This window comes from Euphorbia lathyris, chromosome 3, assembly GCF_963576675.1.
Source record: "Euphorbia lathyris chromosome 3, ddEupLath1.1, whole genome shotgun sequence".
Taxonomy (NCBI): domain Eukaryota; kingdom Viridiplantae; phylum Streptophyta; class Magnoliopsida; order Malpighiales; family Euphorbiaceae; genus Euphorbia; species Euphorbia lathyris.
In genome coordinates, this window is record NC_088912.1 from 44,738,575 (window position 1) to 44,759,343 (window position 20,769).

General features: G+C 34.6%; 1 protein-coding gene and 1 pseudogene across 1 annotated transcript; both read right to left on the bottom strand.

The window, feature by feature from the left end:
* Positions 1 to 683: 683 nt before the first annotated feature.
* LOC136222283 (auxin-responsive protein SAUR24-like) lies at positions 684 to 1,360 on the bottom strand. Its single transcript, XM_066009867.1, has one exon. It carries the CDS (start codon positions 1,035 to 1,037, stop codon positions 780 to 782), a length of 258 nt encoding a protein of 85 aa, XP_065865939.1. The 5' UTR covers positions 1,038 to 1,360; the 3' UTR covers positions 684 to 779.
* A 1,824-nt stretch (positions 1,361 to 3,184) lies between these two features.
* Positions 3,185 to 20,216, bottom strand: LOC136222652 (uncharacterized; annotated as a pseudogene).
* Between the last annotated feature and the right edge of the window lie 553 nt (positions 20,217 to 20,769).

Consider the following 20,769-nt stretch of genomic DNA (forward strand, 5'->3'; position numbering starts at 1 on the left):
ATGTAAACCTAATCATTGTAATCTGTTTTTCGCCTCCTAATAATACTATTCTCCTTCTGCCCGTGGACTAGCCAACACAACGTTGGTGAACCACGTAAATCTGTGTTTTTCGATTCCTTGTTTATTTATCTTTCATTAATTCCGCACAACAATTATATCGTACGTATAATAGCATATTCCCCGTATATGGTTTATGTCTAACCCTCTATGTGTGGTTATTGCAGATAGTGTGATCTAATTCCCTTGGCTGGCTTACTTCAGGGGAGATAAGTAAGCGCCTCACGGGTCACGACGACTGTTGCTTGCCTATTTTGACAAAACTTATCAGAGTAAAGAGGTGTGTTATAGAGACCTAAATTGGTACTCTTTTTTTAAGGCTGTATTGGTGCTATTTTAGATGCGAAGCCTAAAAGGATACTTTTACAAAAGCCATACGCCTATTTTCGTATCTTTTCCTTTTTACGTTGAAGATGGACAAAATTACTGAACTTTTTCAGACCAAAGAATGAATCTTAACAAACAATTGCCTATAATTCAAGGTTAGTAAATTCAGATCAGAAGCTTCAGCATTCTGTAGGCCGCTTCCCAACCTGTGTGACAGTTGAGGAAATAGTTTCATCCAAATCCTAAATTGAGAGTTAGAAATAGAGTAAACAAGCAAGAAGAGAAGCAACATATTGTAATTTGTATCAAATGAATATTCTCATTAGGCAAAATTGTATGATCGTGTAACAACATATATTTACATTGGATTGGCAATGATCACCACATGTATTTATTTATCTACTCAAGTTTGAAATAATATCATCGAAAGTATCTTGCGTGCAGGGAATTGTAAGGCCGCCCATAGGATGAATGAAACCAAACTCTTGCTCAGACAAATGAAGTAAATCTTGAAAGGAAGGTTCATTCAAGTATGAAACTGGTACCAAACATCTCTTCTTTTGCTCCTCTCCAACATAAACTGCTATGAATCCTTTTGGTACAGACTGGCGAAAGATCTGCTTGGCAAGAACACCTGGTAAGCGAATACCCATTTTATATTTCTTCAAAAAAGATTAAGGAAAGGAAGAATTTTCTAAGAGAGTTATCTTTGTTTATGAAATACACAGAGAATATGTGAATGCTAACTTGTGTAGTATGTGATTGACTAGTAGGTATATATAGATCAATAATCTTTGCAGAATCAGATTTGAGTGGCTAAAAGTCATTTGGTTAGGTAACAGCTGATTAGGGTATCACATGGGTCTGTTTGTCATCCACAGGCAGAGGGCCTACAACTGTTTCAATTGGAAATGGATGGCTGAAAACAATTACTCTTTATATTATGCTAATTTAACTGAAACAGTTCTATTCCTATTCTAATTTAACATTGTGGTGTAATTGAATATCTTTATAATTTTAATGTTTCATCAGTACTTTATGTACAAACATTATTTCTATTCCATTTTCCTTAGCCTTGCCTAATCAGTAATTCTTGGAGTTATGGCTGGGTCAAGAATGATAATGAGAACTGCAAAAAGAGATATAAGAAAACAGTTTAGATGATATGAGAAAACAGCAGTCTTTGGACAAACAAGAATCAAATAACAAGTGACTATTTCATTGTTTGTGTTAATTGTATGAGTAATTTTTTAATTGCTTGGTGTGTGATCATGATTCGGTGCAAGAGATGAAGCCAAACTTTGATCTTATAATTATTGTTATTTGTGATAGATTTCTGTTTGCAGCCCACAACGTTGATCTTATAATGATTGCTCTTTATCACCACATTCTATGTTGATATATGGCTACAAATTATCAAATAGTCAATTGTTCTTTGATTCCTTCACATGCACTTCACAAGGCCTTGTCTGGATAGTGGTCTATATATGAATTTACTCTTTCAAACTAACTAATAAGCAACAAATGTTTTTTTATCTCTATTCATATTCGATCAAATTGTAATTAACGCCTAATTTCAGCCATTCCCATGAAAAAACCGAATAAGGAAAAGAAAAAAATAAAACAGTTCAATTAAATCTTGTGTTCCAACAAATTATATAATAAGTGGGGAGACAGAGGCAAGTGATTCTTCAGGCAAACCCCACTTGAAGGCCTCTTGACCGCTCATTCACACGTGGTACATCTTCAACATTTATACCAGTTATACTACACATATTATGTACAATGTGTGAATGAGCAATTTTTTAAGGGATTCAACTATTGCTATTTTTGTGCAGCAAAGAGACAAAGAAGAATAACAAGAATGACTATTCTTTTCCGTAGTGTTATGAGCATTATTTCATATGCAAATTTCGTCGTAATGCCAGATATTAAAATTACTGATAAAAGTTATAGATTAAAGACACAAAGTTTTCGTTTTTTAATTCTAAATTTTTCTTTATTTCGACCAAGTCAGGGTACCTCCACCCTGATTCTATAGGCCATCTTGTTCTTCTTTGGTGTCAACGTCGTTTATAGAAGCAATAAGGCAACTATCCGAGTCAAATAATCCACTAATCATCAGATAATCCCAGAATATTCTTGTCTCTTACATGACCAAAAAGCCAAAATTTATGGGTGATGAGGATTTCCTTCATCATCACCCAAATACATTAGTTGAGCAACCATTTTCTTCACTTGGTAACAAGGCTTGGGAGATGAAAGTTCAACAAAGGCTTCAAAAGAAGCCTCATTACAGCATTTTGTTGGAAAATGAATGAGATGATTTGATAACAACTCAATTTGCTGTGGAAAGTGTATATATTATTGATCTCATACTCAGTTTAAACACAGTTACACAATAACTGTTCAATAACTACTTCCTACAAATCAGTGATTTAATACAATAATATAGGATAAGATATTCTAAACATAATACAATAATAATGTAGTAGTTCCTAAAGCATAAATTTAACACTCCCCTTGCTTTGGTTACTGCAAACTCCATGAGTTTGAGTTTCACAGAAACCATTAAAATCGTCAAGGTCCCCTTCTTCATCTTCCAGCAGGTGTTTGATTGATTTCCAGCCCAAGGAAGAACTTCATCAATCCTAAATCAGTCATCTCAAATTCTTTCTTCATTTTTTACTTGAATTCGTCAATAGCAGCTTCATCATTTCCTGTTATCAAAAGATCATCCACATAAAGTGAGATCACAACCAGACTGCCATTTTTACCTCTTTTCGTATATAATGTGGGTTCATTCATGCTTCTTTTGAACCCCAAGAGACTCCAAATATGAGTCAATTCTCGAATACCATGCACGCGGAGCTTGTTTAAGCCCATATAATGCCTTGTATAGCTTATACACTTTATCTTCTGCACCTGCAATAGAAAATCCTTCAGGTTGGTGTACATATATGTCCTCTTCAAGCCAACCATTTAAGAAGGCTGACTTGACATCCATGTGGTGCAATCTCCACCTAAACTGAGCCGCAAAAGCAATTAAAAATCTCACTGTCTCATGTCTTGCAACAGGAGCAAAGGTATCTCCAAAGTCAACACCAGGCAGTTGAGAATACCCCTTCACTACCAGCCTTGCTTTATGCTTGAGAATGCTTCTTTCTTGATTGTACTTGTGTCTGAATACCCATTTTACTCCTATTACATGCTTGTCAACCAAAGACCAAGTGTCATTCTTCTCAATAGCCGCTAATTCTTCTTCCATGGCTTGTTTCCATTCAGGAAACTTGATAGCTTCTGCAAAACTTGAAGGTTCAGCTGCAGTAAATTGCAATTTTCATATATCTCTGATAATGATGTGATATTGGTTATGAAAAAGAGATAATAACCAAATCAACAAGTTTTCCCGATCTATCTTAAGGAATTAATAGAATCAAATAACAAACATAAATTGGTGATAACAAACCAATCCCAAAGAATTAAAGACAATGAAAGGAGATCTGACCTTACACCTTCGAATAATTAAATTGGAACCTGAGTGTTTGGCGATTCACAAGTACCTTACCAAAATACTTGTTCACGATCAAGATAATATTGCAAGAATGATGACCCGGTCTCTCAAACTCACAATAAAGAATTCAATCCCGGATTGAAAATAATTCCCAAAGGAAAAGAAGAAATTTTGTTCATAAAAATATTGATTTCTGATTGATAAAAATAATGAAGAATACAAGCCTTTATATAGGCTACAAAATAAACCTAAACCTAAACTAAAAAGGAAGTTGAATCCTAGTGCACCAAGGTAAAAGAAATCCTAATTAGACAAGGAAAAACATTAAATTCGTTTTTGTCCTTTAGAGCCCAATTTCAGCCCACTAATTAACATTATTTGGGCCTTTTAATTAGCTAGAAATAAGCCCAATCAAACCTATAAGGTTATAGCATTAATTTTAATGAGTCCCAATGGGTTTTGCACATGCCAAACACATGCAAGTCCAAAGCTTCTCTTAAAATATGATCAACCTTTTTACATATCACTATTATGGGCTTGGGCTTGGATACAACACAAAAATACACCATCTTTAATGACTTCGCTAGAATTCATTCCTTGTTTAAAGAAGCTCAAGATGAGTCCATTAAGCATTTGTTGGTCTTTCTTTGCACGATTCTTCGTCATAGGTCCAATTGACAGCTCCAATGGATCCCTCATGCTTCTACTAGGCTCCTTAACTCCAAGCTCCTTTGTTCCATGCTCTTGTGCTTTTGATATCACATCATTCCCTCTCTCTTGAAAAGGATTTGTCCTCAAATCTTCATCTCCTACATCAAACAAAGATAAATCAGCCACATTAAAAGTTGCATGCACACTATACTCACCTGGCAAGTCGAGCTTGTAGGCATTATCCCCAATTCGTGCGACTACTTGAAATGGACCATCGCCTCTAGGATGTAGCTTTGATTTTCTCTGAGCGGGGAACCTTTCCTTGCGCATATGCAACCACACCCAATCACCGGGTTCAAATAGAACACATTGTCGACCCTTGTTAGCTTGCTTTGCATAATGCTCATTCTTCTTCTCCAGTTGTTGTTTCACTTGTTCATGTAACTTAAGCACCATTTCTGCCTTTTTCTTTCCATCTAAACTTTTCCTTTCATCAACAGGCAAAGGGATCAAGTCTAATGGTGTCAAAGGATTAAAACCATAAACAATTTCAAATGGTGAGAAGTTAGTAGATGAATGTATAGCCCTATTATAAGCGAACTCAATAAATGGTAGGCATTCTTCCCATGACTTAAGATTCTTTTGAATAACTGCCCTAAGAAGTTGTCCTAAAGTTCTATTTACTACTTCGGTTTGACCATCAGTTTGAGGGTGACAAGAAGTAGAAAACAACAGTTTAGTCCCCAATTTATTCCACAAAGTCTTCCAAAAATAGCTTAAAAACTTAGGATCTCTATCACTAACTATACTCTTTGGCATCCCATGCAGACGAACAACCTCTCTAAAGAACAAGTTAGCAATATTAATAGCATCATCAGTTTTATGGCATGGTATGAAATGTGCCATCTTAGAAAAGCGATCTACAACCACAAATATGGAATCATTACCTCTCTTAGACCTAGGTAAAGCCATCACAAAATCCATGGATATAGCAGTCCAAGGTTCATTCGGCACAGGTAATGGAGTGTATAAACCATGAGGCATAACTCTAGACTTAGCTTTCTTACAATTAATACAACTAGCACATATTCTTTCCACATCACGTTTCATATGAGGCCAAAAGAAATGTTCAGAAATCATGTCCAAAGTCTTAGCAACCCCAAAATGCCCCATCAAGCCTCCACCGTGGGCTTCCCTCACAAGAAATTCTCTATGTGAACATTTAGGCATGCATAATCGATTATCTCTAAATAAGTAGCCCTCATGTCTATAAAATTTTCCAAAAGCAGTAAGTTCACAAGCTTTATAAATAGATGCAAAGTCTAGATCATCAACATATAATTCTTTGATATACTCAAATCCTAAACACTTAGCATGCATCACATTCAATAAGCTAACTCTCCTACTTAATGCATCAGCAACTACGTTTTCCTTCCCTTGCTTATACTTAATCACATAAGGAAACGTCTCTATAAATTCCACCCACTTGGCATGTCTTCGGTTCAATTTTTGTTGACCCTTAAGATGTTTCAAGGATTCATGATCGGTGTGGATCACAAACTCTTTAGGCCATAAATAATGTTGCCACATTTGCAAAGCCCTAACTAATGCATAGAGTTCTTTATCATAAGTGGGATAGTTTAAGGTTGCACCACTAAGTTTTTCACTAAAGAAGGCTATAGGTCGACCCTCTTGCATTAAAACAGCACCAATCCCTACTCCCGACGCATCACACTCAATTTCAAACGATTTATCAAAGTTTGGAAGTGCTAAAACGGGGGCAGAAGTTAGTCTTGCCTTAAGCATCTCAAAAGCATCCTCTTGTGCTTTGCCCCACTTAAAGCCAACATTCTTTTTTATTACCTCGGTTAGTGGTGCGGCAATGGTACTGAAGTTCTTCACAAACCTCCTATAGAAACTCGCCAAGCCATGAAAGCTCCTCACCTCGGTAACTGAATTTGGCGTTGGCCACTCTTGAATGGCTTTCACCTTTTCAATATCAACAGAAACTCCTTGTGCTGAAACAATAAAACCCAAAAACACAACTTTCTCCATGCAAAATGAGCACTTAGAAAGGTTAGCGTATAATTTCTGTTCTCTCAAAACATCTAATACAACCTTAACATGTTCTATGTGTTCTGCCTCAGATTTAGAATAGATAAGAATGTCATCAAAATAAACAACAACAAATTTACCCACTCTTAAGATCTATTTTAGTGAAAATAACAGCCCCATTTAATTCATCCAACATATCATCTAACCTAGGGATAGGATGACGATACTTTACCGTGATTTTATTGACGGCTCTACAATCGATGCACATCCGCCAAGTTCCATCTTTCTTTGGTACTAGGATGACTGGTACAGCACACGGACTCATAGATTCACGAATCAACCCTTTTGCCATTAGTTCCTCGACTTGCCTTTGTAGTTCTTTTGTCTCCTCAGGGTTACTTCTATAGGCTGGTCGATTTGGAATTTGTGCTCCGGGAACAAAGTCAATTTGATGCTCAATTCCTCGAATCGGGGGTAACTTATTAGGCATCTCTTCGGGGAATAAATCCTTGAATTCCTGCAAAAGAGGGGAAATACTAGAAGGAAGGTTAGACTGATTTACAGAAGATAAACAAAAACTCTTACAATAAAATAATAATAAATTTTTGTTTTCAAAATCGGCTTGCTTTACATCCCTCAATTTAGCATATAAAGATAGATTTTGGCTTTTGTTAATGCTCCTCTCTTTTTCTCTCCTCTCACCCTCATTTCTCGACCTCACTAATGCCTTTTCACTCACCTCTTCTCTCTTCACACCCTCACTGATTTTATCACTCTTATTTTCTCTCGCCTTAACCTTTTCCCTTCTCACAGATTGTTCTTGTAACATTCTTTGCATGTAGAGCTGATCTTCAAACACTTCAGCAGGTGATAAAGGTGGCAAAATATACTTCTTCCCATCCTTAACAATAGTAAATTTATTTGTTCGACCATGATGTAGTGCTGATCGATCGAATTGCCAAGGCCTCCCCAATAACACATGACATGCTTGCATAGGTACTACATCACATAATACCTCATCAGAAAAAGAACCAATAGAAAAGTTCAGAAGCACCTGTTTAGTAACTTTGAGTTCGTTACTATCATTCAACCATTGTAACCGATAAGGATTGGGATGTGGAATTGTTGATATCCCTAATCGGCTTGCTAACACATTGCTTACCACGTTGCAACAACTTCCTCCATCAATAATTAGTAAGCATGTTTTTCCAAGTATGTTGCAATGAGCATGAAAGATGTGCTCTCGTTGCTCAATGTCACCACTCACTCCCATCTTCAATGTTCTACGAGTGACTAAGTTAACTCCATGTCCTCTTTTACTATCCACCTCTTCTATATCACTAGAATCTTCTAAGGTGGGCATATCATCTGATTCATGTTCGGACTCACTTTCGGATATTAACTCACCATGCTTCATAACCATCGCCTTTTGATTCGAACACTCTCTTGCATAGTGCCCTCTCCCTTGGCACTTAAAACACACAATTTTCACGAGTTCTTGTGGGTTTTTCAGTAGTTTTGTATTTTGGAGTAGTTCCACCAATTTGCAACTTCCCAAATGCTTTTGAATCAACCTGAGGCTTTTGGTCACTTTTAGAGCTAAATTCAGATTTAGTTTTGAAATTACCTCTTGGATCTGACTTCCATGGAGTGGAAGTAGTGCCTTTGAACTTTGATCTCCCTTTCTCAACCTCTTGAAGTTGTCTCTCAATTTTTATCGCTTTATGGAGCATCTCGTCCATGTGGAAATAAGTTTGTAGCTCAAGAGGGTTGCGAATCTCCCTCTTCATTCCCATGAGAAATCTAACCATGGTAGCTTCCTCATCTTCTTGTATATCAGCTCGGATTAGTGCCATCTCCAATTGTTTGTGATAATCTTCAACAGATTGGTTACCTTGAGACATGGATTGGAGTTCTTTCAACAACTCCTTATAATAGTGAGCCGGCACAAATCTCTTTTTCATGACCTTCTTCAATTCACCCCATGTTCTTATGGGTTCATCACCATCTCTTTTTCTTGTGCGCTTTAATTGGTCCCACCAAACAGCCGCATATTCAGTTAGTTCGGATACTACAAGTTTCACCTTCTTCTCCTCGGAATACTCATGTATGTCAAAGATTGTTTCAACCTTTCGTACCCAATCAAGATACGCCTCTGGGTCACTAGCTCCTCGAAAAGTAGGCATTTTAAGTTTGATAGCATTAAGATTACTATCTTTTCGATCGTTACCCCTTTTTCGGTATCCAAACTGCTCCTCCTCTTCAGACTCGGATAGTTCATCATTAAAATTCAATCTCCCGCATCCTCCTTTCTTTTGGCTTGATTTCTTTTGGTTTGAAACCAAATCAGCCACAATAGCCCCTAACCTCTTCATCTCACCTACAATAGCTTGTTGCCATTCTTTAGAATCAACATCGTTAACGTTGTCCTTTTTAGGTTCGTTAGACATGACAAAATATATAAAGAATGAAAGAAAAGTGAAATCTAGTCTAAAGCAAGAAAAGAAGAAAAAGAAAGTAAAAGAAGTACCTCACAACCGGTTCAATCACTCTTTTATATTATCTTGATAGATCACAAGGATTATCTCGGGTAATATAAATGCCAATGAAGCAAAAGAATGACAAAATAAAGTAGAGCAGAAACTAGAAGCAAAGAAGACTAATATTGTAACGATAACCAAAGTTTAGCACACTAAGAATAGAATAAAAGACGATTTTCGAAGAAGAGACAAATGTTTGAAAGAAATTTTAAGAATGTGTGTTTAGCATGCAAATTCTAGAAAACTTGTAACTTTAGTACAAACAATGAGCCGATTTTTTTTTTTTTTTTCCTTTTTTTTTCTTTTTTTTTTTCTCTTTTTTTTTCTTTTTTTTTTCCTTTTTTTTTTTCCTTTTTTTTTTTTTTCCTTTTTTTAAACTAGATTGGAATTGATTAACAAATTAAACTTGCAATGCAAAAAAAAAAAAAATTGAAGAAATTCACACACATAAATGGGTTTGGCTAGTAAGAATAGAATCCAAAAATAATCAGTTCGCTACAACTAAGAACCTAAATAACTAGATGCAAAGATATGAGGAACTCGATCAATAATTAAAGACTCTAGATTGGGGTAATTTTTTTTTTTTTAATTTCGACAAACAAAACAAAAACAACAAATTCCTTAAGAGCCAAAGCTCTGATACCAATTGATGTGATATTGGTTATGAAAAAGAGATAATAACCAAATCAACAAGTTTTCCCGATCTATCTTAAGGAATTAATAGAATCAAATAACAAACATAAATTGGTGATAACAAACCAATCCCAAAGAATTAAAGACAATGAAAGGAGATCTGACCTTACACCTTCGAATAATTAAATTGGAACCTGAGTGTTTGGCGATTCACAAGTACCTTACCAAAATACTTGTTCACGATCAAGATAATATTGCAAGAATGATGACCCGGTCTCTCAAACTCACAATAAAGAATTCAATCCCGGATTGAAAATAATTCCCAAAGGAAAAGAAGAACTTTTGTTCATAAAAATATTGATTTCTGATTGATAAAAATAATGAAGAATACAAGCCTTTATATAGGCTACAAAATAAACCTAAACCTAAACTAAAAAGGAAGTTGAATCCTAGTGCACCAAGGTAAAAGAAATCCTAATTAGACAAGGAAAAACATTAAATTCGTTTTTGTCCTTTAGAGCCCAATTTCAGCCCACTAATTAACATTATTTGGGCCTTTTAATTAGCTAGAAATAAGCCCAATCAAACCTATAAGGTTATAGCATTAATTTTAATGAGTCCCAATGGGTTTTGCACATGCCAAACACATGCAAGTCCAAAGCTTCTCTTAAAATATGATCAACCTTTTTACATATCACTATTATGGGCTTGGGCTTGGATACAACACAAAAACACACCATCTTTAATGACTTCGCTAGAATTCATTCCTTGTTTAAAGAAGCTCAAGATGAGTCCATTAAGCATTTGTTGGTCTTTCTTTGCACGATTCTTCGTCATAGGTCCAATTGACAGCTCCAATGGATCCCTCATGCTTCTACTAGGCTCCTTAACTCCAAACTCCTTTGTTCCATGCTCTTGTGCTTTTGATATCACATCAGATAATAACCTCATCTTGATCACTTTATCATCGGTAGTGTTCTCTATTGAACTTATGTATTCTTGTTGGTCAAGCTTTTCATCATTTTTCTCAGAGATATCCATTGCTGGAACTTGATTGAAATGTGCTTCTTGTTTTACCACCATATGCTTCTCCCAATCCCAATAAGCATTCTCATCAAAATGAACATCTCTGCTGATGAGAACCTTCTTTGCTTGAATGTTGTACAACTTATATCCCTTTGAGTGAGCCGAATAACTGATACAGATCGGGTAACGGGCGATAGTTTTCAATCGTAAACTACCAAAGATATTCTCAAGCTAAACTTGAAGGAGCCGTGAAACCCCCAGATTTACAAGCTAAACTTGAAAGGAATTAGAAATCCCCATTGTTAAGAGGGATGAACCCTAAAAACACTCTCAAAGAAAAGATATAATTTGATTGATAAAAAGTTGCATGTCCTTACAAAGATGGGGTTTAAATACCTCCCCTAAAGAAAACTAAAGACATAATTACCCCTACTTGGGTTACAACTAAAGAAGGAAAATAAAGGGTAAAATAGGTAAGTGTATATTCTTCCTTGTGAAGGAAAGAAAACTTAAATAGGCAGAATGTATATCCTTCCTTGTTTAAAGAAGGAAAGCTTGCAACTATCCTTCCTTAAACAAGGAAGGAAAGTTCACTCCTTGTAAAGGAAGTAATCTCTAGGACTCGCCTCAGTTATTCATCTGGTATACGCCATTAGGTGCACATGTTGTTCGTATTGCCCACAGCTGAATATGATCTGTCAGGATTCAAGTAGAGTGAGATCCGCCAATCTGGGTCGAAGCATATACAATAGGTAGATCCGTCGAAGTAGATATACATCGACAGAAATACAATTAATAGATATGCCAAGGTAGATCCACTCAGGTAGATACTGGAAGTAGATACGTCGATGAGTAGATACGCCAATGTAGATATGTCGAAGTAGGTCCGCTCAACTAGATACCTGAAGGAGATACATCAATGTAGACACATCGAAGTAGATCCGCCCAAGTAGATACCTGAAGGAGATACATCAACGTAGACACATCGAGGTAGATCCGTCTAAGTAGAGACCTGAAGGAGATACGTCAACGTAGACACTTCGAAGTGGATCCGCCCAAGTAGATACCTGAAGGAGATACATCAACGTAGATACTTCGAAGTAGATCCGCCCAAGTAGATACCTGAAGGAGATAGGTTGAAGTAGACCTGCCTAAGAAGATACTTGAGGAGGATACGTCGAAGTAGATCATCCCAGGTAGATGCTTAAAGGAGATACGTCGAAGTAGATACACTAAAGTAGATACGTTAAGTAGATCCATCGAAAAGATCCGTCGAGTAGATCCGCCGAAGAGATCCGTTGATGAGATCCGTCGAGGGGGATCCGTCGAAGGAGATCCATCGAAGAGACCCGTCAAAGGGATCCATCGAAGGAGATCCGTCTAAGGAGATCCGTCTAAGAGATCCGCCCAGGAAGATACACTTAAAAGAAAAAGATATACTTGAACTTTAAGTGTGTCTTCCTCCTCTTCTGAATCAATTTCCCCACATACCTGACGAAATTTATTACCTTGCTACTTCCCTAACCTGGACTTGGAATTTGTTGAAAAGATGTCCGCATCATACTTTATTTCTTAAAAAAAAAGAAATAGGATCACACTTGCCTTTAAACACCCGCAGACCATATGCTCTTTATCACTCGAACTGCCCTTCCCATTCGTCAAGTGTTCCATGAAGCTCTTGGGCGTCGTCATCATAGGTGTACTCATTTTGGCTCCATCCAACGTCCTCCAGCTCATCATCACAATAGAACCTATCTTCATTATCTTCATAATTAGGAGCTCCACTTTGGTTCCACTCAATGTTCCTTGACTCCTTTTCATAAAACCTACCTTCATCAGCTTCATAAGTATTTTCATTTTGGTTCCACTCACCATCCTCCAACTCATCATCACAATGGAATTTGTTCTCCTCATCTTCATAGGTGGCCTCACTTTGGTTCCACTCAGTGATTTGATGTTCATCTTCATCATAATAGGTTCCATCATTGTAACACCCGTTTCAAATTTCCCTTTTTTTTATTAATATTAAACTATTGTACATAACTAAAACCTCGGTAAAATGAACCGATGTCATAAACATACCAATATATTAATTTTCCAAACTTTACATCTCAAAACCTAACAATAAGTCTACATTTTAACTATAGACTGTAACGTAGTTTAACATACCGACCATCCTGACAATTGAACTGTTAATCAATTAATACCTTTAATCTGAAAAGAAAACCGAGAGAGAGTGGTGTGAGCTTGGAGGCTCAGTAAGATAGCTAACTATATACATAGCTCAATCATACGGGCATACAATTCAGTTTACTTGCATTTAATCATTAATGGGTAACCAAACATTAATCACGAGTTTGAAAATATTTATTTATTTATTTATTTAAGGGCCCTGCTTGCTAAGGAGATATATACTCAATGGTTTTTCGGCAAATCCAATCTTAATCTCAATCTCATCACAATATATATCATAATAAACAGCACAGGATACCACCTCCCGACAGGTATCCCCGCACTACCCCAGTGCGTAGCAAAACAGCACAGAGTACCCTTGCATCCCGAGGTACTCCGGCACTAATCTCAAGGACAAGTGTGCCTAGCAAATAAATCTCAGTTCATCCATATATATAGAACCACAACTCAACCATTGAGCATAACTCCACCTAAGCAAGCCATTGTTTTACATCGAATATTATTTCTTTATTTTGTATATCACACTTTCGTATTCTTCAAACATCCTTATATTTCATCAAATCAACCAATACACATAATATATTTGATACTGATAATAACCATAAAATTTCATGTTGATAATTAATATCAATAAATTATCAATTTCATCACTATTTCATATTCACAAGTCCAACGCATCAATCACATTGTTTCAATTTAAACACCATAACTACAAATATAACTGTCAATTACAGAGAGCATACGAACAGATATAAACTATATGTTTAATTAACCACTTACCTGTGTCTTGAACGAATACACGATAGGTCTATCCAGGAAAAAAAGGAATATATTCTGGTTCTTCTTTAAAAAGAATTTTGCGGCTACCCTCAAATTAGAATAGGGTTTTCTTTTTTCTGTGTTTCCCCTTTTTTTCGTCCCTCCCTCTCTAAAAATGAAGGGGTTTTTTTTATATCTTTTCTTAAATTCAAAACTAGAGTTTTTGTAGAAAAACTCAATGTATTTAAAAATATATATCCTATATATAACAACCTCATTCCTACAAAAAAAGGAATCACGTTAATAATTTAAATTTTTGTTTTATTTTATTTTACTTTATTATTTGGTTTCTTTCTTATCACATTATCATTAAACATTAAAAATTTAAAAGTAAGATCAAACTAAATCAAAATAATTAATTTAATAATCAATCCAATTTTCTAATAAACAGAAATTAGCATCTTTTTCCTTAGAAATAAATTATTATTTTATATGATAATTAATCATAATAATACATAAATATAATTTATATATCTATATGAATTATTTTTACGGGCGTTACAGTTCCTTCCCCCTAAAAAGAAATTTCGTCCTCGAAATTAATGAATTATTAACGTTAATACTTTAAAAAAATTTCCATTAGACGCTAGCCAGTATATACCATATCTCGTGATACATTACCCTAGGAACGTAAAACTGACTCTCTGATACTATTAGTGTAACACCCCTCCAAAAATCGTTTTAATCATTTACAATTAGTGTAACACCCCTCCAAAAATCGTTTTAATTATTTACAATTGTAAATAATTAAAACGTCACTAAAACGAAAGACTGTCATAAATACACCGATTTATTAATTCTCTATATCCTTTACATATCAAAACTTAACAATGAGCTTATACTTTAACTATGTATAGCAAAGTAATTTAATATACTGGCCGTTCTGGCAGTTGTACCACTAATCAATTTATACCTTTAACTTGAAAAGAAAACTGTGGATGGTGGGGTGAGTTTGGGGAACTCAGTAAGATAGCTAATTATATATATAACTCAACCATACGAACATACAATTCCGTTTACATATATTTAATAATTAATAGGTGAACAAACATCAAATACGACCTTTATTATTTATTTATTAGTATCTGTTTAAGAGCCCCGCTTGTCAAGAAGAGATATACCCAATGGTTCATAGGTCAATTCAAACTATCACAATCTCATCATATTATATATCAACAGCACAGGATACCATTCCACGTAAGGTATCCCCGCACCACTCCGGTGCGTAGCAAAAACAGCACAGAATACCTCCTGCATCCCGAGATACTCCGGCACTAGCCTCAAAGACAAGTGCCTAGCAAATCATATATCCACTCAACCATATATATCATCAATTAACAATTGAATATATCTTCGTCATGACAAGCTATTAATTATCCTATTTTTCTTTCTTTACCGAACACATCTTACATTCGTTTTTCTCAATAATAATTATTTCATAACATTTAATATCACACTATTACTGTATGCCCACATTCATTAAGCAAGTCACAACAGCCATCATCAATATTATCATCGACAATAAAAAGGCACAGACGTCATCAACCGTTTCATATTCACAAACTTAACACATCAATCAACCACCAAACATGATAATTATAAGTTTAGTAATCGGATACAATGAACCTATAAACAAATATTATTATGCATATAATTAACCACTTACCTCTATTCCAAAAGACAACAGTATATTAGCAAGTGATGATGATCTATCTTCAATTGATACATCATTTCCTATCTAAATCAATAAAAAGAATTTTTTTTTCCAGAATATCAATACGGTGGTTTGCGGCTCTCTCCCAAAAGAAATAAGTTCCATATATATATATATATATATATATATATATAGAGGTAAGGATATGAAGTTTACCCTGTAAATCAATTTTAATATTATTATTTTTTTTTATATAAAAGCATTAGTAAGATTTTAATACTAATTTACTATCCTTAAAAAAACGAAATTACTACAATTATTTAATATAGAGATTTTTTTTTTCAAATAAAAATTATAATATAAAAATTTGATTTTACTAAATTTAATACATCTTATTATTTTAGAAACCTAATTTACATGTATGATAATAATAAAAAAAAATTCCGGACGTTACAGTTCTTCCCCTCTAAAAACAATTTCATCCCCGAAATTAACAACTAAAGCGTGTTGAAATATACTGACTATATATAAAGAACATATACTGACAATAAATTTTAGTGAACAAGTCTATAATGTAGAAATTTTAGATAATATACTTAACAGGTTCAATTGACCTAAATCAAATCGCTTTAAAAGTAAAAATAAAAACAATATATCATTCTTACTCTCCGTTCAAAATTGGGTTGAAATAAAGGACATAGGTAATTAAATATAGAACTAAAAAGAAACTCATTAAATGACAAAATGTAAAAAATAAATAAATAAATAAAAATAATGAATGTAAACCAAGAAATTAACTTTTACCACAATAACTATATATAATAACTAAATATAATGGTTAATTTTTTTTTATTTAAAAAGAGTTAATGATTTTACATACCACACGATTAAAAATAACACAATATATAAAAATATTCATTCCAGGGTAACTAATAAGATATATATATATATATTTATTTATTTTTTTAATACAAGCTTAAGTTTAAATTGTGGATTGAAACTTACAAAACCAAACTTTACTTCGATTAAAATAACTATTTTCACTCAATAATTCTTGTTGACTTTTTTTTTGGAATAATAAAAGGTAACGAAAAAAATACTAGCAAGTTCTTTTTTTTTTATAAATTTCAAAAATCAAAGTGATAACTTCAAAACAATCGAGAATTATAAATAGTACCAAACCAAAATTATAAAATTTAACTAGCATATCAATTAAATAAGCACAAAATTACAAATACTGTAAAATTTTGTTAAAGTACTATTAGAATTAGAAAATGATTTTGTAATTCTCCTATTTCTGGAATAGGCCTCTATCAACTATAAGTTCACCAGAACTCTTTGTCTTATTGGTCTATATTAATTCTAGGTTAACCATTTCCTTTTGTATATATAGTCTTGCTCCACGTCTAACTAGCAAGCTAAGTTAATATATTTTACTATTAATACACTTGAACATCTTTTATTCATCAATACACTTGAATATATTTTATTCAAATACTTTATTCAACAAATTTATCTAGCCTTTTACTTCTCTCCAAAACTAGCCTATTAAAATAAGAATAAATTTACACATAAAAGTTTAATATGCTTTGCTAACTCAACAATAACATACACGTAAATAGCAATAATAATAATAATAATAATAATTTATAATCTTTATTTTTGTGCAGTGCACTGATATAGTTATCCAATTAATAGATTCTTCATAATTTACAATTAATTCATAAACGAACTTTATAGACTCCTAATAAAATGCTCGCTGAGCATCTATCCTAACTCTTGATATTGATACTATGTTTCTATATAATGTAATACTAATGACCATTAACACTAATACTGATGACACCATAATCATATCGTCCCTAGAAACGTAGACCCGCTCTGATACCAATTGTAACACCCTGGTCCAATACCATGTAGATATTGTCCGCTCTGGCCCAATTCCAACACATTGGGCCTCACGGCTTTAAAACGCGTCTGCATGTATTGGATTCTCATCTTACTAATAAGCCCCAATCACTCCCTCTCCATTTCCGATGTGGGATTCAGTTCATTCCTGCCCCCATCGCCATCCCTTAGGGCCGCTCCTTGCTCAGGCCTTCTTACCCCGGGGCCACCCACTCCGAACCGGGTCGTTACAGTCCCACCAGCTTCCGCCTGGTTCGTCCCCGAACCACACATCGTACGTGGAGAGTCGGCTCTGATACCATTAATGTAACACCTGTTTCAAATTTCCCTTTTTTTTATTAATATTAAACTATTGTACATAACTAAAACCTCGGTAAAATGAACCGATGTCATAAACATACCAATATATTAATTTTCCAAACTTTACATCTCAAAACCTAACAATAAGTCTACATTTTAACTATAGACTGTAACGTAGTTTAACATACCGACCATCCTGACAATTGAACTGTTAATCAATTAATACCTTTAATCTGAAAAGAAAACCGAGAGAGAGTGGTGTGAGCTTGGAGGCTCAGTAAGATAGCTAACTATATACATAGCTCAATCATACGGGCATACAATTCAGTTTACTTGCATTTAATCATTAATGGGTAACCAAACATTAATCACGAGTTTGAAAATATTTATTTATTTATTTATTTAAGGGCCCTGCTTGCTAAGGAGATATATACTCAATGGTTTTCCGGCAAATCCAATCTTAATCTCAATCTCATCACAATATATATCATAATAAACAGCACAGGATACCACCTCCCGACAGGTATCCCCGCACTACCCCAGTGCGTAGCAAAACAGCACAGAGTACCCTTGCATCCCGAGGTACTCCGGCACTAATCTCAAGGACAAATGTGCCTAGCAAATAAATCTCAGTTCATCCATATATATAGAACCACAACTCAACCATTGAGCATAACTCCACCTAAGCAAGCCATTGTTTTACATCGAATATTATTTCTTTATTTTGTATATCACACTTTCGTATTCTTCAAACATCCTTATATTTCATCAAATCAACCAATACACATAATATATTTGATACTGATAATAACCATAAAATTTCATGTTGATAATTAATATCAATAAATTATCAATTTCATCACTATTTCATATCACAAGTCCAACGCATCAATCACATTGTTTCAATTTAAACACCATAACTACAAATATAACTGTCAATTACAGAGAGCATACGAACAGATATAAACTATATGTTTAATTAACCACTTACCTGTGTCTTGAACGAATACACGATAGGTCTATCCAGGAAAAAAAGGAATATATTCTGGTTCTTCTTCAAAAAGAATTTTGCGGCTACCCTCAAATTAGAATAGGGTTTTCTTTTTTCTGTGTTTCCCCTTTTTTTTCGTCCCTCCATCTCTAAAAATGAAGGGTTTTTTTTTTATATCTTTTCTTAAATTCAAAACTAGAGTTTTTGTAGAAAAACTCAATGTATTTAAAAATATATATCCTATATATAACAACCTCATTCCTACAAAAAAGGAATCACGTTAATAATTTAAATTTTTGTTTTATTTTATTTTACTTTATTATTTGTTTTCTTTCTTATCACATTATCATTAAACATTAAAAATTTAAAAGTAAGATCAAACTAAATCAAAATAATTAATTTAATAATCAATCCAATTTTCTAATAAACAGAAATTAGCATCTTTTTCCTTAGAAATAAATTATTATTTTATATGATAATTAATCATAATAATACATAAATATAATTTATATATCTATATGAATTATTTTTACGGGCGTTACAATCATCCTCATCATAATCAAGTTCATTCTCAAGATGACGAAATCTACCTTCATCATATAACTTACCATCAAAATCACTCTCTTCCCCTTCATTCCCATTCCGGGACCCATTATCATCATACTCAAGCTCATTGTTGCTTTCCAACTCGCTTTCATAATGGTCCTCCTCTTTATCAATCTTCCACTCGAGTTCATCTCCTTCACGATTATTTTCAAATTTGTACAGCTCCTCTTCCTCCACCCAATCTTTCCCACGACCTCTCGCTTCCATCCGCTCCTTCTTATAGTTCAAGCCGACCACTCCATTTACCGAGTCGTCCGACTTAAACGACATTCTACATATGAGCATCGTTGATCCACCAACATCTCTCCCATCACCATAGCCATCAATCCCCACACATAAAATAAATTCCTCATCCGACTTAAGAGGATCCGCCAGCCCAAGGTCACCCTCCACTACTTTAACAATACAGCTACCGCCTCCATTAAGCATACACGTGAAGTTTTGTCTAAGGGGCATTTCATCAAACACATAGTACGCACCCTTTTCTACTTGAACTTCTTCAAAGTCCCTACATGCTAACCCCTCTTCCTCCTCATTCACAGATACATTTAAATTCTCATCCACAATTTCATTATCAACAACTCCACCATGAGAACTTAAGTCACCAACAACATCACAAATAACCAAATCCTCACTAATAACAGGCATACCCACAACTTCCACAAGAATTGAAGGTTTTGGATTTACCTTTTCCTTAGGGAATAGAGGACAGATTTGGCATGAATCTTTAGGGGGCGAGATAGTGGTTTCTCCATCTTGTTTTTGTTGGGCTCGACGTTGTCGTCTCCGGCTATTTCGGCTGCTTCTGGTTCCTCTTTGCAGATTCTCCATCCTTTCTTGCTCCATGTTTTCTATGGTCTTTCTCCTGACTTCGGCAAGCTTGAAATCCATCTCTTCAAGCTCGGCTTGCCATTCTTCAAAACTCTTGTCAGTGGCTACCATCGTCGAAAGAAGTTTCGGATCAATAAACGATCGGCTCTGATACCAACTGATACAGATCGGGTAACGGGCGATAGTTTTCAATCGTAAACTACCAAATATATTCTCAAGCTAAACTTGAAGGAGCCGTGAAACCCCCAGATTTACAAGCTAAACTTGAAGGAATTAGAAATCCCCATTGTTAAGAGGGATGAACCCTAAAAACACTCTCAAATAGAAGATATAATTTGATTGATAAAAAGTTGCATATCCTTACAAAGATGGGGTTTAAATACCTCCCCTAAAGAAAACTAAAGACATAATTACCCCTACTAGGGTTACAACTAAAGAAGGAAAATAAAGGGTAAAATAGGTAAGTGTATATTCTTCCTTGTGAAGGAAAGAAAACTTAAATAGGCAAAATGTATATCCTTCCTTGTTTAAGGAAGGAAAGCTTGCAACTATCCTTCCTTAAACAAGGAAGGAAAGTTCACTCCTTGTAAAGGAAGTAATCTCTAGGACCCGCCTCAGTTATTCATCTGGTATACGCCATTAGGTGCATATGTTGTTCGTATTG